General features: G+C 37.3%; 1 protein-coding gene across 1 annotated transcript; it reads left to right on the forward strand.

The window, feature by feature from the left end:
* Positions 1-15,338: 15,338 nt before the first annotated feature.
* LOC115850707 (endogenous retrovirus group K member 5 Gag polyprotein-like) lies at positions 15,339-17,369 on the forward strand. The gene has a single exon (XM_030852391.3). It carries the CDS (start codon positions 15,339-15,341, stop codon positions 17,367-17,369), a length of 2,031 nt encoding a protein of 676 aa, XP_030708251.3.
* Positions 17,370-21,863: the final 4,494 nt, after the last annotated feature.

Raw genomic sequence — 21,863 nt, forward strand, 5'->3', positions numbered from 1 at the left:
ATATCCTATTGGAGTAATTATAAGAAACCTTTCTTTTGACATGCCTAGCATATCTGTTGAACACCTGGATCGTCATATCAAATAAACAGCTGTATTTGCAACAGTTTCTCAGTTCCCTACTAGGTAGTACACAAGAAAAAAATGTTAAAAGTGTATAAAATAGCAGTAAACATTCACTTAGAGATTAGAAGTGACTTACAAAATGTCTCAAAGTGATAGTGGGGATGGGTATAGAAAACTGGGATGTCAAATAAGCAGATTATGTGTAATAGTATCTGTGTATAATACAAAGAATAATTTTTGCTTACTTCTAAACAGTTCTAAAATATTTTTGATGGTAGGCTCACTTTTGCATCTATATATACACATTATAATTCCTATCATACAATTTAAATGGGTTTAAGAAATATGTGTGAACAACTCCACAAAACACTGATCATGTATGCATCCGCTCAAAATGGTGCAGCATGGTAGCATTCCTATAAAGGGAAAAGTGGGTTTATTTGATTGGCTGCAAATCCTTTCATAGAAAGTTAACATTTGAGGGAAAACATGCATTATCTTTTATTATTACATCAAGTCAAATAAATGTCTGTCAAAAGAACACAACTGAAAATTGTAAAGCATGAAACATTCTCTTATATAGTACAGAAGCCAATTTCCTGTCCATTTACTTGCCAGGACTCAGCATTACTTGTCAAGAATCAGCATTACTTGTCAAGAGTCAATGATGACTCCAAGTTTAAATCCTCACTGGCCTTGCTTGCAGTGAAGCAGGAGATGGAAGAATCTAGGATGAGTTGGGAATTTGAAAAGCCAAAACACTATGCCTCTGACACTTGTATTTCTGTATACACCTTGGCCTTTGATGTTGCTAATATGTGTATAATGATGCTGTATATGTATATACATATAATGTGTCATATATATATGGGAAAGAATAAATATATGAGACCTTCAGCACATTTCTAAGTGCACAATGCAATACTGCCAACCATAAGCACAATGTTTTTCAGCAGACCTCTATAACTTCTTTAACTTGTGTTACTGGGCCCTCTCCAGATTCTTAGACAGCAGTACCACGGAAATGAATATCACTCCCAAAGGATTCTTAGGCAAGCAAAGCTTTTCATTGAAAAGATAGCTTGTGCACAAAGGAGAAGGCAGAAAAGAGTGCCAGCTCCCCAAAAACTTTCAGGGAAGAGGTTTTAAAGGTAGTGTGAGGGAGGGGGCTACGGGGTGCCTGATCAGCATATGCTCAGTTCTCAGATTGGTTGGCATCAGGCGAAGTTTTGAGCATCATGAACCTTCTGGCTTCAACTGGTCTGGGGTCTACATGCTTGCAGTCAGCAGTTTTCATCTGGTGGGGTCTGCTTCCTGCAAAAACAACTTAGGGATGTGTGTCAGGCCTTCATCTATATCCCGCAGGGGACTGGGAGTTCGGTGATTCTACTAGATGGTGGATTTATAGTCCTGCTTTTGTCGTCTGGAATTTATGTACATACATTGGTGGAACAGAGATAGAGTTAATCTTTTACTCTTGTGGGTCTTTGGTTATTGTCTCTGAAACCTAAGCCTTTAGGCACTTTGTTTTACTGGGCCTGTCAAGTCTGCTGGCTCAAGGCTCTTCCCTTAGTTCTTTTCCAAAATGGCTGTACTCTTGTCTTCTTGTCTTACTTGTATAACCGAAACTGTTACCGAGCCCAAGCTCTTACTGTTCACAACACGGCAGGCCAATAAATCGAGAAACAAGTTGTCGGGGCAAGGAATAGCCACTATTCAGAAAGCCAGCAGACCAAGAAGATTGTGGACTAGTGTCCCAAAGAACCATCTTACCTGAGTTAGAATTCAGGCTTCATTTGTACTAAAAGGGGAGGGGGTGTGGCTGGTTGTTGGAAACTTTCCGGTGTCAGAATCATTTGGAGATTGGGATTGACATATATGCACTACTGTGCATAAAATAGATAACTAATGAGAACCTACTGTATAGCACAGGGAACTCTACTCAGTGCTCTGTGGTGACCTATGGGAAGGAAATCCAAAAAAAGAGGGGATATATGTATACATATAGCTGATTCACTTTTCTGTACAGCAGAAACTAACAACAACATTGTAAAGCAACTATACCCCAATTAAAAAAAAATCATTTGTTCTTGCAGCTGTCTGGGTAGGTCTCATCACAATTATTCTGCAAACCTCCAACAAGACAAATGTTATCCTGTGTTCTGCAACTTTTTATCTTTATATGAATGAAAAGTGTTATACCTTTAAAGGTCAAGCCTGGGAGGCAGAGTCTTGAGAATGGGCTATCATGTATATTTCAGACTATAGGCAACATCCTTTTACAAAGGTGCAGAGCCAGCCTGACTAAGCACAAGGGACAGAGCACAAAGGTTAGAGCTAAAGGAATAGATCCAATATGGAGTCAGGTTTCTCAAAACTTAATACCCCTTGAACAGCAACTTGCAATTTCCTCCTCCCCCTAGCTCCTGCCAATGACCATCTTACTTTCTGCTTCTATGAGTTTGATTATATTAGATTTCTCATATAAGCAGCTAGGCAGATGCTGCTAATATTTACTCCATCTTTGGAAATTTATCTTCTGAAAAAAATCTGAAATGTGTAACTTGATACTCATTGGATATTTTTGAAAATATTTTTCTCCCATTTTTTTTTGTCATAATAGGAGACATGAGAAAAATTCTTCAGAAACAAAGCACATTGAAACCAGATTTCTTTATAATTAGAGATATTCATTAAAATTTAGTATTGTATTATACATTTTATTTATTTATTTTTTAACATCTTTATTGGAGTATAATTGCTTTACAATGGTGGGTTAGTTTCTGCTTTATAACAAAGTGAATCAGCTATACATGTACATACATCCCCATATTTCCTCCCTCTTGCATCTCCCTCCCACCCTCCCTATCCCACCCCTCTATGTGGACTCAAAGCACCAAGCTTATCTCCCTGCGCTATGCGGCTGCTTCGCACTAGCTATTTATTTTACATTTGGTAATGTATATATGTCCAAAAGAAATGAAATTGAATTATTTGTAGTGAGTTGGTTGGACCTAGACACTGTCATACAGAGTGAAATAAGTCAGAGAGAGAAAAACAAATACCGTATGCTAATACATATATATGGAATCTAAAAAAAATGGTTCTGAAGAACCTAGGGGCAGGACAGGAATAAAGACACAGATGTAGAGAATAGATTTGAGGACACGGGGAGGGGGAAGGGTAAGCTGGGACGAAGTGAGAGAGTGGCATGGACATATATACACTATCAAGTGTATTATACATTTTAAACAAATATTTTATTGTTTTATTGATTGTAAGCTGCATTATTTTTCTAAGACTGCTATAATGAAGTATCACAGACTGGGCAGCTAAACAATAGAAATTTATTTCCTCACACTTATGGAAGCTAGAAGTCCAAGATCAGGGTGTTAAGCAGGGTTAGTTTCTTATGAGAGCCTCTCTCCTTGGTTTGTAGATGACTGTCTTCTTCTGGTGTTCACATGGTCTTCGCTTTGTGTGTATCTGTGTCTGTGATAAGAATCTCCTCATCTTGTAAGGACACTAATCATACTGGATTAGGATCCACTCCCATTAAACTCATTTAACCTTAATTACCTCTTTGAAGACTCTATTCCCAAATATAGTCACTTTCTGAAGTATGGGGAATTAGGGCTTCGGCATATGAATTTGAGGCGGAACACAGTTCAGCCCATGACATTGATCTCATTAAAATATATTGATTTGTTATTGATTTTTTAAGTATGATGTAAAACTTGAAATTTATGGAACAATATTTAATATATTCTATTTTCTAATTAGGTGCCCATTATAAATGATAGGTCATGGAGGAATATATTCTATAAAAGTAAGACAAATATTGTAAAAAATAAGAGAAAGGAAAATATAATTTTCTTTAAGTAGTGAATGTATTATAATAGTGTCTCTATTCCTGGTTACATTAAGCACAGCTCTTTTTTTCCTGTCCTTTTCTCTCTTTGGAAAGTTTTCCACCTCTAATTTATATTAGTATATCAACTTTCATAATTACCTCAGTCCTAATGATTGTCATATACATTCCTCCAGCTTCAACTTTAACTCTTTTTCTTTTTTTATTTTAATTTTTATTGGCATATAGTTTCTTTACAATGTTGTGTTAGTTTCTACTGTGCAGCAAAGTGAATCAGCTATACATATACATATATCAGCTCTTTTTTGGATTTCCTTCCCATTTAGGTCACCACAGAGCATTGAGAAGAGTTCCCTGTGCTATACAGTAGGTTCTCATTAGTTATCTATTTTATACATAGTATTAATAGTGTATATATGTCAGTCACAATCTTCCAATTCATCCCACCCCCTCTTTCCTCCTTGGTATCCATGTTTGTTCTCTACGTCCGTGTCTCTATTTCTGCTTTGTATATCAGATCGTTTATACAAATTTTTTCAGATTCCACCTATATGAGTTAATATATGATATTTGTTTTTCTCTTTCTGACTTACTTCACTCTGTATGACAGTCTCTAGATCCATCCACATCTCTACAAATGACCCAATTTCGTTCCTTTTTATGGCTAAGAAATATTCCATTGTATACATGTACCACATCTTCTTTATCAACTTTAACTCTTATTCTTATTTTAAGTCCCTTTCCATATATTGTCACTTAAAGTAGCTTGCTGGTACTTCAACTGTAACATGGATAAAATGAACTCATCATATTCATTCTTCCAGATCTTCCTCCTGACAGATAATGCAGTTTCCTCTTATTTTCTCTTTTTTTAGATATCAGTTTAAAAGTAGATTTTCAAGCATAGTTTTATAATTTGTATTTTGTCTTCTTTTTCCTCATTTATACAAGCAACCTCTAAATTGTACTATGGAAATTTATTTCTTCTTGTTTATTTTTATTTTGCCTCTAGCCTAGAACAGGCTATTCTACCTTGTCCTTCAACTCCCTTACAAGCCTCTTAAGCAGCCTCTTAAATTATGATCTCTTTATCATATTCATGATGAGACTTCTTCCAATTATTTGTCTGACTCTTATCTTTAGCAGAATATTTCATGACTATGTTACTTACCACCTTGAAACACGCTGCTTATGGGAAAGTATACAGACAGTATTGGCATTCACAGTCCTCCACATTTTGAGGGCATTCTAAACAAATAATCTATCTTTTTTTTTCATTGTTCTATCATAAGATTGCCATTTAAAAAACTGAAATCTTTAGTTACTGTTGTCTGTTTCTATGTGCAAATGTTGCACAGACTTAGTGGCTTAAATTAACCAAGATTTGTTTATCTCAGTTTCTGTGAGTCAGGAGTCAGGGAACAGCTTAGTTAGGTCCTCTGCTTCAAAATCTAACAAAGCTGAATTCCAAGTGTTGACCAGGGTTGCAGTCTCATCTAAGGCGCAACATGGGAAGAATCTGTTTCCAAGATTACATGGTTGTTAGCAACGTTCAGTTTCTTGCAGGATCCTGGGCTGAAGACCATATTTTCTTGCTAGCTGTTGACTGGAAGCTGCCTTCAGCATCTTGGCTGTGGCCCTTTCCAAAGGTGGTACACAACATGGCAGCTTGAGACTCAAGAGCTAGCGAGGAAAATAGAAGCTTCTAATAATTGACACTCATGCAAAATAATCATGTACAGTTAGTCAATATGTGCATCCTATCACATTTGCTCTGTAATATTGGGTAGAAGCAAGTCTTAGATCCCACCCACACTCAAGGGGGGAGGATCGCACAAGGACATGAACGCAATGAGATGGGTCTCATGGGAACAATTGTAAGCTCTGTCTGCCACAGCCAACTTTATGGAAACCATGTCCTTTCTTTACGGTAATACTTAACTCGCCATGTTGACTTATCCTGATATTTTGGTTTTTCACCTCTCCCTCTATGTTAATATATCCATATCTTTCTCTTCAGAAAGCACCCTCTAACCAGTATAATCTCAAAACTATCAAGGAAGTTATTGTAGCAAGCAGTCATTTGACAATTTGACACTTAAATAAACATAAGAACTTTATATGATATTTTTACCTATCTATTATTTGTCTAGCCTTACTAAGAAAAGCTGAATATTTTTCATAAGAAAAATGTCTCTCTGCCATATACTTTTCTAAGATACTGTTAATAATCTTCTTTGAGTACCTAATATGATCAGGTTCATGTGTTTATAATATAAGCAACTTGAGAGAAACTTATATATAAACTTCATAGGGGCACATTATAGATATGTAGCAATAATGTTTTAAATGCTTATGATTGAGTGAGTCAAGTCTGAGTAACAGGTGATTAGATACAGAGTGCAGAATTACTTTTACGAAGCAGTTTAATGTGATTTTGTAATATAATCTGCATAAAAAGCTATGTTGGGAAGATGAATATTTCAAGTGTAGCTTAATGGCTACTAATCCAACATGATAAATACTACTTTTGACATAAAGAAATGCACTACTTGGTAAATATTTCTTGCTGATTAAATGGATTCTTTAAATTAAATTCAGCATCAAATACCACTTTTTCCTTTTTTTCTTTAATAGTAATTTGTTTCCAGAGTTTATTAGTGATTTTAAATTGCTGTTGAAACTTAATCTAAGATGAGAGAATCATGTTATCAGAATATAAAATAATGACACATATTATAAGCTTGATAATAAAAAAGCAAATCCTTTCAGTTCAAAAACATCACATTTAATAGCTTGCAATCTAAAGGAAGAGCATGGCTGCCAGACAAATTACTAACACTTCTATATTGAGCTGTGACATGAATTTGTTAGTGGTTGCCAACAGATATTTATGTAAATGTGCTGCCTAGCACCTCATATTATCTAAAACTGTGTATTTTTGATCATTCAGCATATATTTTCTTACACTTACTTGTCTGCTTTAGCACATGAGTGAACATCTGTTGTATAAAATTGTTAGTATATTAAGTATAATGTGTTTGCTAGATATATGAAAAGTAGACTCTATGATTAAAATGATTTTTTTTACAGAGTTGGATACCAAAATGAAATTCTTACAATAGTAATATTTCATTTGAATTGGTTTGTAAATGTCATGTTAGCTATAAGGCAATGAATTGTGTAATGGTTTTTAGAAATATTTTTTTCCAAGTCATGTAAAGCACTTCAGAGGTGAAGTTTTAAAGTCATGCAAACTTTTTATCAGACTAGTATTAGTGGAGGATTCAAATAAGTTTTCAACATTTGTTAGGTTTTAAATGTATGCCCCAAAGTATATGATTTTTAGATAAGGAAGATTCTAATAGCTATGCAAGGAACCTAAATTTGAAGACTTGAAACAAATTGATAGTTCAAGAACAGAGATATTATTGACATGTTAACTGGTGTCATTTAATTACTAAGTTAAGTATATTGAATAACCATAATAGGAAAGATTATATGCAACACTCTTCAGGCAATGGATATGTTATTTCTTTTTTTCTTACCAACTTAAAATAAGAACTGGATTTGAATAAATCCAGCCCTTCTTGTGTCCTTTGCCATATGTATGACCTTGAAGCTCTTTCCACTAAAGATGTTCATTATGCTCTTGACTTTGGCTTCCTACCCTTGACTTGTATTCACTTGACTTGTTCTTATGCCATGCCATTAGGACTACACACTTGGGCGATGATGCCGATTTCAAGAGGAGAATAAAAGGCACATAGAGCAAAGAAGCCTCAGATAAGTCAACTGTCTCCAAGCTGACCCACAGATACATGTGTGAACCCTTCTGTGATTTTAGAGCAGTCCATCTGACCCATTTCCCTCAGTTGACTTTATGCTGACATATGGATACATAAGTGGAAATAAATATTTTCATTTTCAGTCACTGAGTTTAGGGGTATTTGATACACAAAATTTCTTAACAGATTTCAAATGTGATACTGGAAGTTAGGATACAGCTATAATAAAAAGTCCATGACAGGGCTTCCCTGGTGGCGCAGTGGTTGAGAGTCCGCCCGCCGGTGCAGGGAACACGGGTTTGCGCCCCGGTCCGGGAGGATCCCACATGCCACGGAGCGGCTGGGTCCGTGAGCCATGGCCGCTGAGCCTGTGCGTCCGGAGCCTGTGCTCCACAATGGGAGAGGCCACAACAGTGAGAGGCCCGCGTACCACAAAAAAAAAAAAAAGAAAAAAAAAAAGTCCATGACACATGTCACTCTCATTAGAATCACAGAAACAATGGATGGATGCTTGGAGAAATAGTGAAGAACTTGTTTGAGACAAAAAAATGTTGGCCTTTATTATTTAGTTGTGAAACACTTAGTAAGATTAAATCTATAATAACTTGAAAGACTAAAAATGTATATAATATAATGTCAACAGAGCCATGGTTTTTAGGTAGAATATTTGAAAATGAATTGTTTCTTTTTAGCTGCATATGATAAGGTACAAAAAACAATCTTATCTTCATAAAATAAAATAAAACTACTTCTCGGGCTTCCCTGGTGGTGCAGTGGTTGAGAGTCCGCCTGCCGATGCAGGGGACACGGGTTCATGCCCTGGTCCGGGAAGATCCCACATGCCGCGGAGCGGCTGGGCCCGTGGGCCATGACCGCTGAGCCTGCGCGTCCAGAGCCTGTGCTCCGCAACAGGAGAGGCCATAACAGTGAGAGGTCCGTGTACCGCAAAAAAATAATAATAATAAAAAAATAAAACTACTTCTCATATCCAGACCCTTCAATGAGTTAAAGCCCTTCAAATTCAATTGCAGCATGTGGTCCTAGACCAAATACAAGGTATTACCCATTATTATATGGTTTCCAGGTAAAAATATGTAACTCACATAAAGGTGGACTCTAGTGGTCTCTTTAACTAGAAAAGAAGGGACTCTAAGAAGTATAGGGCATTATTCCATAGTAGCCTGATATTTTTTTATTGTTACAGAAGAGAGAAGCATATATCTAATAGAATATTTAGCTACAGCTTTTGTCTAATGGACTAAGTAGAATCGAATATACAGAAAACCATACTGCTTCTAGAAAGCTTCTGGAAAGCATTGTTGCAAAAGTTATCTACATCTGACCAAATAGTTATCTACATCTGACCAAATAGATGACTGAAATGTCTTCGAAATGAAGTATTCTCTGGAATCTGAACATTCTAAAGGCAGAAAGCAGGATTAAAATATTTACCTGCCCCCAAATATGTAATATTGTTCAATGTTCTCTTTATAGGTGACTGAAGATAATAACATAAAAATTCTTGGAGAACAATGAACAGAGACAATATTATTGAGTAAAACTAGGGCCTAATTAAGAAACATCCTCTATTCCCATTGTAGGAGCACTTGCCAACCCTTACTCAGCAAGATTTCAGAATTTCTAAGAATCAGTGACTGTTATTACATCTCCCACTATTCTTTATGTTGAATGAGAGTTTGTTGTAGTTTTTTTTCTTTATGCTTTAACATTTTTTGGGGTGTGTGGAGAATGAGGGCACATAACTTGCTTGTTTAGTCCATAGGTCACCTGATCAAGAGGAGTCATATTTGAATCTGATATAGTTGAGAACAACCTGAATTCTGAGTCTCACAATATGATTGTTAAGTGGACTGGGAGTCTTGGAGTGAGCACAGTTACATGTAGGAGGGGCGTAACTCCTTGTGACTAAGGCTGTACTATGGTGGACTACATTATTGGTTCTAACTATTCTCTTCACATACCTCTGTTGTAGAATATAGTTCCTCCTCCTTCACTTTCAGCTTGGGCATGTGACTTGCTTTGACCAATAGAATTAGGCAGAAGTGACAGGTTTCCAGTTTTGAGTTTAGATCTTAACAGTCCTTGTCTGTTGTACTTGCTCTCTTTGCATATGGTAGCACCATGAGGAAGGAAAAAAAAAAAGAAGCTCTTGGACCTTAAGCCTATAGTTACTGAAGGAGAATTGAGAAATGAGAATCAGAGTAGTCTCAGATGATTCACGTCATCCAAGCCTAGAAATGAGAAAGTATATTTATTTCAATCCTATGCATTTTTGGGTGGTTTGGTATACCAGATTCAGAAATAGGTAGCTAGGAGATGGTACCCAACATACACATCTACTAGTTGACTTTGAGTTCAGCTAGTGTAGATTGTATTAATTGGAGAGACTGCTTCATAAACCTATTATCCTCCTTGGGCCATTTAGTAAAGTATTAAGGTTGTGGATAGCATATTTTTCATTTTATTTCTGTCAGTTTATCATTATATTTTCAGGTCTCTAAACTAATTTTTCACATAGAAAAATGTTTCCTGTATAAAAGAGAAAGTTCTTGTACACCCTTCAGAGAATTTATCCTAATATTAATCTTATACAACCATAGTGTAATTGTCAAAACCAATAAATTGATATTGATATTAATTTAAATTTTATTCAGCAATACTCTATTTTTGTTTTCTTAACCATCACCAATTAATTTTATTTATTTTTAACATCTTTATTGGAGTATAATTGCTTTACAATGGTGTGTTAGTTTCTGCTTTATAACAAAGTGAATCAGTTATACATATACATATGTTCCCATATCTCTTCCCTCTTGCATCTCCCTCCCTCCCACTCTCCCTATGCCACCCCTCTAGGTGGTCACAAAGCACCGAGCAAATCTCCCTGTTCTATGTGGCTGCTTCCCACTAGCTATCTATTTTACGTTTTGTAGTGTATATATGTCCATGCCACTCTCTCACTTTGTCACAGCTTACACTTCCCCCTCCCCATATACTCAAGTCCATTCTCTAGTAGGTCTGTGCCTTTATTCCCGTCTTGCCCCTAGGTTCTTCATGACCATTTTTTGTTTTCTTAGATTCCATATATATGTATTAGCATACGGTATTTGTTTTTCTCTTTCTGAGTTACTTCACTCTGTATGACAGACTCTAAGTACATCCGCCTCACTGCAAATAACTCAATTTCGTTTCTTTTTATGATTGAGTAATATTCCATTGTATATATGTGCCACATCTTCTTTATCCATTCATCTGTCAATGGACACTTAGCTTGCTTCCATATGCTGGCTATTGTAAATGGTGCTGCAGTGAACATTATGGTACATGAGTCTTTTTGAATTACAGTTTTCTCAGAGTATATGCCCAGTAGTGGGATTGCTGGGTCATATGGTAGTTCTATTTTTAGTTTTTTAAGGAATCTCCATACTGTTCTCCATAGTGGCTGTATCAATTAACATTCCCACCAACAGTGCAAGAGGGTTCCCTTTTCTCCACACCCTCTCCAGCATTTATTGTCTGTAGATTTTTTGAGGATGGCCATTCTGACAGGTGGGAGGTGATATCTCATTGTCGTTTTGATTTGCATTTCTATAATGATTACTGATGTTGAGCACCCTTACATGTTTGTTGGCAATCTGTATATCTTCTTTGGAGAAATGTCTGTTTAGGTCTTCTGCCCATTTTTGGATTGGGTTTTTTTTTTTTTTTTATATTGAACTGCATAAGCTGCTTGTAAATTTTGGAGAATAATCCTTTGTCAGTTGCTTCATTTGCAAATATTCTCTCCCATTCTGAGGGTTGTCTTTTCATCTTGTTTATGGTTTCCTTTGCTGTGCAAAAGCTTTTAAGTTTCATTAGGTCTCATTTGTTTATTTTTGTTTTTATTTCCATTACTCTAGGAGGTGGGTCAAAAAGGCTATTGCTGTGATTTATGTCATAGAGTGTTCTGCCTGTGTTTTCCTCTAAGAGTTTTATAGTGTCTGGCCTTACATTTAGGTCTTTAATCCATTTTGAGTTTATTTTTGTGTATGGTGTTAGGGAGTGTTCTAATTTCATACATTTACCTGTAGCTGTCCTGTTTTCCCAGCAAGACTTATTGAAGAGGCTGTCTTTTCTTCACTGCATATTCTTGCCTCCTTTATTAAAGATAAGGTGACCATATGTGTGTGGGTTTATCTCTGGGCTTTATGTCCTGTTCCATTGATCTATATTTCTGTTTTTGTGCCAGTACCATACTGTCTTGATTACTGTAGCTTTGTAGTATAGTCCGAAGTCAGGGAGCCTGATTCCTCCAGCTCTGTTTTTCGTTCTCAAGATTGCTTTGGCTATTCGGGGTCTTTTGTGTTTCCATACAAATTGTGAAATTTTTTGTTCTAGTTCTGTGAAAAATGCCATTGGTAGTTAGATAGGGATTGCATTGAAGCTGTAGATTGCTGTGGGTAGTATAGTCATTTTCACAATGTTGATTCTTCCTCTCCAAGAACATGGTATATCTCTCCATCTGTTTGTATCATCTTTAATTTCTTTCATCAGTGTCTTATAATTTTCCACATACAGGTCTTTTGTCTCCTTAGGTGGGTTTATTCCTAGATATTTTATTCTTTTTGTTGCAATAGTAAATGGGAGTGTTTTCTTAATTTCTTTTTCAGATTTTTCATCATTAGTGTATAGGAATGCAAGAGATTTCTGTGCATTAATTTTGTATCCTGCTACTTTACAAAATTCATTGATTAGCTCTAGTAGTTTTCTGGTAGCATTTTTAGGATTCTCTATGTAAAGTATCATGTCATCTGCAAACAGTGACAGCTTTACTTCTTCTTTTCCTATTTGGATTCCTTTTATTTCTTTTTCTTCTCTGATTGCTGTGGCTAAAACTTCCAAAACTATGTTGAATAATAGTAGTGAGAGTGGGAAACCCTGTATTGTTCCTGATATTAGTGGAAATAGTTTCAGTTTTTCACCATTGAGGACAATGTTGGCTGTGGGTTTGTCATAAATGGCCTTTATTATGTTGAGGAAAGTTCGCTCTATGCCTACTTTCTGGAGGGTTTTGATTATAAGTCGGTGTTGAATTTTGTCAAAACCTTTCTCTGCATCTATTGAGATGATCATATGGTTTTCCTCCTACAATTTGTTAGTGTGGTGTATCACGTTGACTGATTTGCGTATATTGAAGAAACCTTGCATTCCTGGGATAAACTCCACTTGATCATAGTGTATGATCCTTTTAATGTGGTGTTGGATTCTGTTTGCTAGCATTTTGTTGAGGATTTTTGCATCTATGTTCATCAGTGATATTGGCCTGTAGATTTCTTTCTTTCTGACATCTTTGTCTGGTTTTGGTATCATAGTGATGGTGGCCGTGTAGAACGAGTTTGGGAGTGTTCCTGCCTCTGCTATTTTTGGGAAGAGTTTGAGAAGGATAGGTGTTAGCTCTTCTCTAAATGTGTGATAGAATTTGCCTGTGAAGCCAGCTGGTCCTGGGCTTTTGTTTTTTGGAAGATTTTTAATCACAGTTTCAATTTCAGTGCTTGTGATTGGTCTGTTCATATTTTCTATTACTTCCTGGTTCAGTCTCGGAAGGTTGTGCATTTCTAAGAATTTGTCCATTTCTTCCAGGTTGTCCATTTTATTGGCGCAGAGTTTCTTGTAGTAATCTCTTGCGATCCTTTGTATTTCTTCAGTGTGAGTTGTTACTTCTCCTTTTTCATTTCTAATTCTATTGATTTCCGTCTTCTCCCTTTTTTTCTTGATGAGTCTGGCTAATGGTTTATCAATTTTGTTTATCTTCTCAAAGAACCAGCTTTTAGTTTTATTGATCTTTGCTACTGTTTCCTTCATTACTTTTTCATTTATTTCTGATCTGATCTTTATGATTTCTTTCCTTCTGGTAAGTTTGGGGTTTTTTTGTTCTTCTTTCTCTAATTGCTTTAGGTGTAATATTAGGTTGTTTATTTCAGATGTTTCTTGTTTCTTAAGGTAGGATTGTATTGCTATAAAATTCCCTCTTAGAACTGCTTTTGCTGCATCCCATAGGTTGTGGGTTGTTGTGTTTTCATTGTCATTTGTTTCTAGGCAGTTTTTGGTTTCCTCCTTGATTTCTTCAGTGATCTGTTGGTTATTAAGTAGTGTATTGTTTAGCCTCCGTGTGTTTGTATTTTTTATAGATTTTCTTCCTGTAATTGATATCTAGTCTCATAGCATTGTGGTCGGAAAAGATACTTGATACAATTTCAATTTTCTTAAATTTACCAAGGTTTGATTTGTGACCCAAGATATCATCTATCCTGGAGAATTTTCCATGAGCACTTGAGAAGAAAGTGTATTCTGTTGTTTTTGGATGGAATGTCCTATAAATATCAGTTAACTCCATCTTGTTTAATGTATCATTTAAAGCCTGTGTTTCCTTATTTATATTCATTTTGGATGATCTGTCCATTGGTGAATGTGGGTGTTAAAGTCCCCTACTATGATTGTGTTACTGTTGATTTCCCCTTTTATGGCTGTTAGTATTTGCGTTATGTATTGAGGTGCTCCTATGTTGGGTGCATAAATATTTACAATTGTTATATCTTCTTCTTGGATTGATCCTTTCATCATTATGTAGTGTCCTTCTTTGTCTGCTGTAATAGTCTTTATTTTAAAGTCTATTTTGTCTGATACGAGAATTGCTACTCCTGCTTTCTTTTGATTTCTATTTGCATGGAATATCTTTTCCATCCCTGCCGGGAGCCGTGTAGGAAGTGCCTTTGAGTCTCAGCACGGACGAGACCCATAGTGCCAAGCAAAGCTGGTACTGTCAGGTACAAATATGGAGAAGCAAAGCTCTCCTCTGCGTGGTTCCCCTTGTTCCCCCCTGCTTTTGCTTAAGGTGATTTTTATGGGATTGCTATTAGTGTTGGGAAATATTTCCAGCTCCGATGGAGGGTTTAGGGAAAGACCCCAACTTAGGGTAAAGCCAAAAAGATTGTAACTACTCCGGCTCCTTTAATGGCTACACCTGAAATCCCCACTCCCAGGCCAGGGCGTTGGGTTCAGGGAAATACAATAGGAGCATTTGTGTGGCAAAAGCTTACTTTAGAAGACAAATTGAATGGGTTTTGGCCCTCCTGGGGAGTTAGAGATATGTTAGGAAACACTTGGGTATGGTGGCGGGGAGGTTTTATGGCCACAGGGGATGAAAGAGACTATAAGCGATAAGAAGATTATTTAACCTGTTTAACCTGCTGATGTAATCTGTTGATGTAAATTACTTTTGTTTTATGGCTTTTGAAAGGGACTTTTTGGCATGAGAATGAGGGTATTAAGATTGAAAATGAGATTGCTTTACAGTATAAAAGCTTGGGAATCATGAAAAATAAATTTGTCAGATCCTTGCATCCTCTGAGGTGTCTTGTGCTCTGTCCACGCCGACTCCGTCTCCCCTTTGGGTGAAACCTGTCCAGCTGGGGCTGGTCCTCGGCAAGTGGCGCCCGAACAGGGACCTGAAGGGGTAAGTATTATTTCTTTCTCAGACGGATAGGAGTCTCACCGTAGGGTGCTGCAGACCCCCAGTTAAGAATACTGGTTAGGAAGGTGAGTAAGGCGGTGTCAAGATGGGACACGCTGAGTCCAAAGAGAGGCTCTTATTTATTGATATAGTTAAACATATGATAAATGGAAGAGGAATTAAGGTAACTAGTAAGCAACTAACTCAGTTTTTTCAGTTTGTACAGGAACAATGCCCATGGTTTCCAGAACAGGGAACAGTTAATATAGAAACCTGGCAAAAGGTGGGGCAAACTTTGCAAGTATATTACAGTCATTTTGGACCTGAGAAGGTTCCAGTAGATACTTTTACTTTATGGAACCTCATAAGAGAGAGCATTGCCCCCTTGCCTGAAGGTCAAAAGAACCCATATAAATATCCCACAGAAGTAATAGATGAATGTACTCCGTTAATTTCCCCAAAAACATTAAAAGAAACTGAGGTTTTGGCTGCAGCTTTAAAAGACTGTAACCTTAATAACAATGATTCAGAGGAGGAAAATGAGTCACCTACTGATACTAAGCCCAATTTGTTACAGAACCCTCCTTTTGATGATGAATTGCCTTTTGCAGATCAGGATGATTTAGATGCTGCTGCATATGATTATGAAAGAAGGAAGTATGAACCCCATGGTGCTTTTTCAATGCAAGAAACTAAGAAAAATAGGCCTAATTTACAGGATATGCGCCCTTTGGGTCGTCTACCGACCGCCCCACCGGCATCTTTAAGTTCTTCATTTCTCCCTTCAAAAAGGTCAGGACATCCAACTTTAAAGGTCAGGGGCCCTCCACCTCCACCACCTTTTAATAAAAGCCAAGGCGAATATAAAAAGCATAGGAGAATAAACGGTGAAGATGATGATTATGCTTTTGCAGCCTGCTTTCCAGTCCTTTTTGAGGATAGTTTTGATGATGATGATGTATATTGGGATCCCTTGCCTCTAAAACTTTTAAAAGAACTTAAAAAGGCCTGTATAGATTATGGACCGTTGGCGCCTTATACTATGACTCTTATAGATGCCTTGGCAAATAGATGGATGACTCCATATGATTGGATTCAGGTTACAAAGGCCTGTTTATCTGGAGGACAATATTTGCTTTGGAAAACAGAGTATGAAGAATTGGTGGCTAAGCAACATGCATTAAATAAGAAAAGGGATAAATTTAATATTACTAAAGAAATGTTATTAGGCCAGGGAGAATATGATACAGCCCAACAGCAGATGCATATGGGAAAGGAGGCCTTATGGCAAGTTACTACGTGTGCAGTGAATGCCTGGAAGTCTTTGCCTTTGACTCCAGGAAAAGCCTCCAATTTGACAGATTTAAGGCAAAAGCCTGAGGAGCCATATGAGGATTTCGTTTCTCGCTTGCTAACAGAGATAAAAAGAGTGATAACTGATGAGGACGCAGCTAATATGTTGGCTAAACAACTAGCCTTTGAAAATGCCAATCCTGTTTGTCAGAACCTGATTCGCCCTATTAGAAAAACTGGAAGTATTTCAGATTTTATTAAACAATGTTCTGATGTTGGTCCCTCCTATATGCAAGGGATTGCTTTGGCAGCCGCCCTAAAGGGAGAAACACTTCCTCAATGTATGATGAATATGGTTCAAAAAACAAAAAACCCTAAGGGACCAAAAGGAAATAATTGTTTTGCTTGTGGAGGCGCAGGTCATTTTAGTAGGGAATGTCCTAATAAAAATATACCTCCAGCAGGTCCTGTTAGAATGATATCTCCTGGTAATGTTGGGGTCCCAAAGACTCCTTGCCAAAGATGTGGGAAAGGAAATCATTGGACTAAATTGTGTAGGAGTAAATATCACAAGGACGGACACATTCTTCCCCCTAATGGGGTTTCTGCAGTGCCTCAGGCTGGAGTTCAGATGCCAATATTTCCTGCACCTGTTTTTCCAGGTACACCTGCTGGAACTAATTCGGGAAACTTACTTCGGGCCCAACCCCGGGCCCAACAAACAATAGGGGCCATTTACCAGACGCTCAATCCCTTTCTTCCCTCAGGGGAATCGATGAATTGTTTAGGGCCACCCCAGGCAGCGCAGGATTGGACCTCTGTGCCACCTCCGCAACAATACTAACTCCTGACTCTCCAGTCATAAAAATACCAACTGGGATTAAAGGTCCATTGCCCCCAGGAGTAATGGGTTTAATTATTGGTAGGAGTTCAACTTCCTTATCTGGCTTAACAGTTTTGCCTGGAGTAATTGACTCTGATTATACAGGAGAAATTCAAATAATGGTGGCTCCCTCTAATAAGACGCAGCAAATTTATGTGGGACAAAGAATAGCACAATTGTTATTGCTACCATATTATAAGACAGGAAAGAATGTAATTCAAGAAACTAGGAATGAGAAAGGATTTGGCTCCAGTGATATGGCATTTTGGATTCAAGAAATTACCAAAAACAGGCCTTTAAAAACTCTAAAAATTAATGGAAAGAATATTCAGGGATTGTTAGATACAGGTGCAGATGCTTCCTGCATAGCAGGAAAAGATTGGCCTAGCAGCTGGCCTACCCAGCATGCTGACAATATGTTAACAGGTCTGGGAACTGCTCCAGCAGTAGCTAAGAGTGCCCAGATTTTAACTTGGGAGAATACTACCAATAAACAAGCAGGCTCCTTTTGTCCTTATGTAATACCTGGCCTGCCAATTTCCCTTTGGGGAAGAGATATACTTATGCAGATGGGAATGCTCCTTTATAGCCCAGATGATTGGGTCTCCTCACAAATGTTAAATATGGGTTATGACCCAGATAAAGGTTTAGGAAAAAATCAGGAGGGAAGATTATATCCTGTGGTTGCTGAGCCCAAAAATGATAAACATGGAGTGGGCTATCCAAATTTATAACGGGGGCCATTGTTTTAAAAGCAGCTGACCCTATAGTGTGGCTTTCAGAGGAACCTGTGTGGGTAGAACAATGGCCCCTAACTTCTGAGAAATTAGCAGCTGCAGAAGAATTAGTGGAACAGCAATTATCGGCAGGACATATTGAACCCTCTAATAGTCCTTGGAATACTCCTATATTTGTTATAAAGAAAAAATCAGGAAAATGGAGATTATTACAAGATCTTAGAGCAATAAATAAAACAATGGAAACAATGGGGGCTTTACAGCCTGGACTTCCCTCTCCGGTAGCCATCCCTAAAGATTATGCTATTATAGTCATAGACCTGCAAGATTGCTTTTTCACGATCCCCTTACATAAGGAGGACAGAAAGAGGTTTGCGTTTAGTGTGCCCTCTCCTAATTTTACCAGACCATATCAGCGGTATCAATGGAAAGTTTTACCGCAGGGCATGAAAAATAGCCCTACCTTATGTCAGAAATATGTAGACCAAGCCATATGTAATATAAGACAGAAATATAAAGAAATATATTTAATACATTATATGGATGATATATTATTGGCCCATAAGGATAAGGCCTACTTACATCAGGCATTGCAGGATATGATGGAAGCTTTACAGGAGTATGGATTAAAAGTTGCTCCAGAGAAAATTCAAACTGAGCCTCCTTATAATTATTTGGGCAGATTAATACAGGAATTTTCCATTCAGCATATACCTTTTCAGCTAAGAACTGATCATTTGGTTACTTTAAATGATTTTCAAAAGTTTTTAGGAGATATAAATTGGATAAGGCCTTTGTTAAAAATTACTACTGTGGAATTAAAACCTTTGTTTTTAATATTACAAGGAGATTCTAACCCCTTATCCCCTAGAGAGTTAACTATAGAAGGAAAACAAGCCATAGAAAAAATAGAAAAAGCTTTAAAAAATGTTTTTATTAAAAGATTAGATTATACCAAACCTTGGGATTTAATTATTTTAAGGACTCCAGTTATTCCTACAGGATTATTATGGCAAGATGGACCATTAGAGTGGATACATTTGGCTGCTAGTCCAAAAAAGATTGTTGCCTCATACCCTTTTATGGTTAGTTTGCTAATTATTAAAGGTAGAAAGAGAAGTAGAGAGTTATTTGGAAAAGATATGGATAACATAATTATACCTTATAATAGAGATCAATTAGAGGCCTTGCTGTTGTTAGAAGATTCATTAGGAATAGCCCTGGCCTCATTTAGAGGTCAAATTTTATTTCATTTGCCTAAAAGTGTATTGCTACAGTTTTTCAAGGAACATATGGTGGTTTTCCCTACATATTATAAGATGAAACCTTTGGAAGAGGCCATATTAGTATTTACTGATGGATCCTCCTTAGGGAGGGCAGCCTATATTATTAATAATGAAAAGAAAGTATTAAATACAGAAAATTGCTCAGCACAGCAATCAGAAATTATGGCAGTTATAGAAGTGATGAAATTAACCAGGGATAAAAAGATTAATTTATATACTGATTCCTTATATATAGTTAAATTATTTCCAGCAATAGAAACAGCAGCCTTTCCTGAGAATAAGAGTACAATAATTAAGTTGCTTAAGAGACTACAAAAAGGTATATGGAAAAGAACACAACCTTATTACATAGGCCATATTAGAGCTCACTCTGGATTGCCAGGGCCTTTAGCAGAAGGCAATGCCTCTGCTGATGCCCTGACTAAAATTTTTATAGTAGATGAAAATAAAGTACAAGAAGCAATAAAATCTCATCAGCTGCATCATCAAAATGCTAATGCCTTAAGATATCAGTTCAGCCTAACTAGAGAAGCGGCAAGGGAAATAGTAAAAAATTGCTTTGTGTGCCCTACACAAACTAATGTACCTCAACAAGGAGTAAATCCCCGAGGTTTACGAGCTAATGATCTGTGGCAAATGGATGTGACTCATGTACCCAGTTTTGGAAAGCTGTCATATGTACATGTTTGTGTGGATACCTTTTCACATGTAATTGTAGCCTCAGCTAGGACCGGAGAGGCCTTTAAGGATGTGTGCCAGCACTTGATGTTTTGTTTCAGTTATTTGGGAATTCCCCGAAAGTTAAAAACTGACAATGGCCCTGCTTATGTTTCAAAATCTTTTCAGCAATTATGCCAACAGTTTGGCATAGCCCATAGTACAGGAATTCCTTATAACCCACAAGGACAAGCTATAATTGAAAGAACCAATCAAGTATTAAAAAATATGATTTATAAATTGCAATATGGAGATTTAAAATATTTTTCTCCTCATCATTTACTTAACCATTCTATGTTTGTATTAAATTATTTAAATATGAATGATAAAGAGAAAACTCCTATGATGAGACATTGGGAGATAAATGAAGAAAATATAAAACCAAAGGTATTATGGAAGGATGTTTTAACAGGAAAATGGAATGGGCCAGATACATTATTAACTAGTGGTAGAGGATATGCTTGTATTTTTCCCCAGAATTTTGATTCACCAATTTGGATTCCTGATCGATTAATCAGACACCCTGAGGTGGGGAACTTATCGAAGCGTCTTTCAGAAAAGAAATTTCACTGCCGAGATGGCGGAACCGCATCCACAGGAAGTGAAACCAGATAGTTTCAAGGCTGCGATGTTAGTTCCCCCGACGAAACAGCTGTCGCTTGAATCATCTTGCGATAAGGAAGTACAAACTTCTCCAAAAATTTTGGAGAAGAAGCCTTTATTACGTTCTCGTTCACGAAAGAGAAAGTATACTGCCTCCACCATCGAAGCGGCTCCAATAACATGGGGAGCAATTAAAAAGCTTTGCCTGAGTGCTGAGAATGCTGTGATTGCTCAAGAATTGCCTTTGACGACTGCTAATTTTTTTGTGGCTATGCTTAGCCTGCTTTCGGTTCAGTCATCATCCGATTAATTCAAGCTGCCCTCCAGAGTGTATATAAAACCAAAGTGGAATTGCATACTGCCTTTTTAAAAAATAAAAAAGGGGGAGATGCCGGGAGCCGTGTAGGAAGTGCCTTTGAGTCTCAGCACGGACGAGACCCATAGTGCCAAGCAAAGCTGGTACTGTCAGGTACAAATATGGAGAAGCAAAGCTCTCCTCTGCGTGGTTCCCCTTGTTCCCCCCTGCTTTTGCTTAAGGTGATTTTTATGGGATTGCTATTAGTGTTGGGAAATATTTCCAGCTCCGATGGAGGGTTTAGGGAAAGACCCCAACTTAGGGTAAAGCCAAAAAGATTGTAACTACTCCGGCTCCTTTAATGGCTACACCTGAAATCCCCACTCCCAGGCCAGGGCGTTGGGTTCAGGGAAATACAATAGGAGCATTTGTGTGGCAAAAGCTTACTTTAGAAGACAAATTGAATGGGTTTTGGCCCTCCTGGGGAGTTAGAGATATGTTAGGAAACACTTGGGTATGGTGGCGGGGAGGTTTTATGGCCACAGGGGATGAAAGAGACTATAAGCGATAAGAAGATTATTTAACCTGTTTAACCTGCTGATGTAATCTGTTGATGTAAATTACTTTTGTTTTATGGCTTTTGAAAGGGACTTTTTGGCATGAGAATGAGGGTATTAAGATTGAAAATGAGATTGCTTTACAGTATAAAAGCTTGGGAATCATGAAAAATAAATTTGTCAGATCCTTGCATCCTCTGAGGTGTCTTGTGCTCTGTCCACGCCGACTCCGTCTCCCCTTTGGGTGAAACCTGTCCAGC

Source organism: Globicephala melas, chromosome 3 (assembly GCF_963455315.2).
Source record: "Globicephala melas chromosome 3, mGloMel1.2, whole genome shotgun sequence".
Lineage (NCBI taxonomy): Eukaryota > Metazoa > Chordata > Mammalia > Artiodactyla > Delphinidae > Globicephala > Globicephala melas.

Bases quoted from the DNA above. Each gene is read 5' to 3' on its own strand.
- LOC115850707 (XM_030852391.3), top strand. From the start codon at position 15,339: ATGGGACACGCTGAGTCCAAAGAGAGGCTCTTATTTATTGATATAGTT.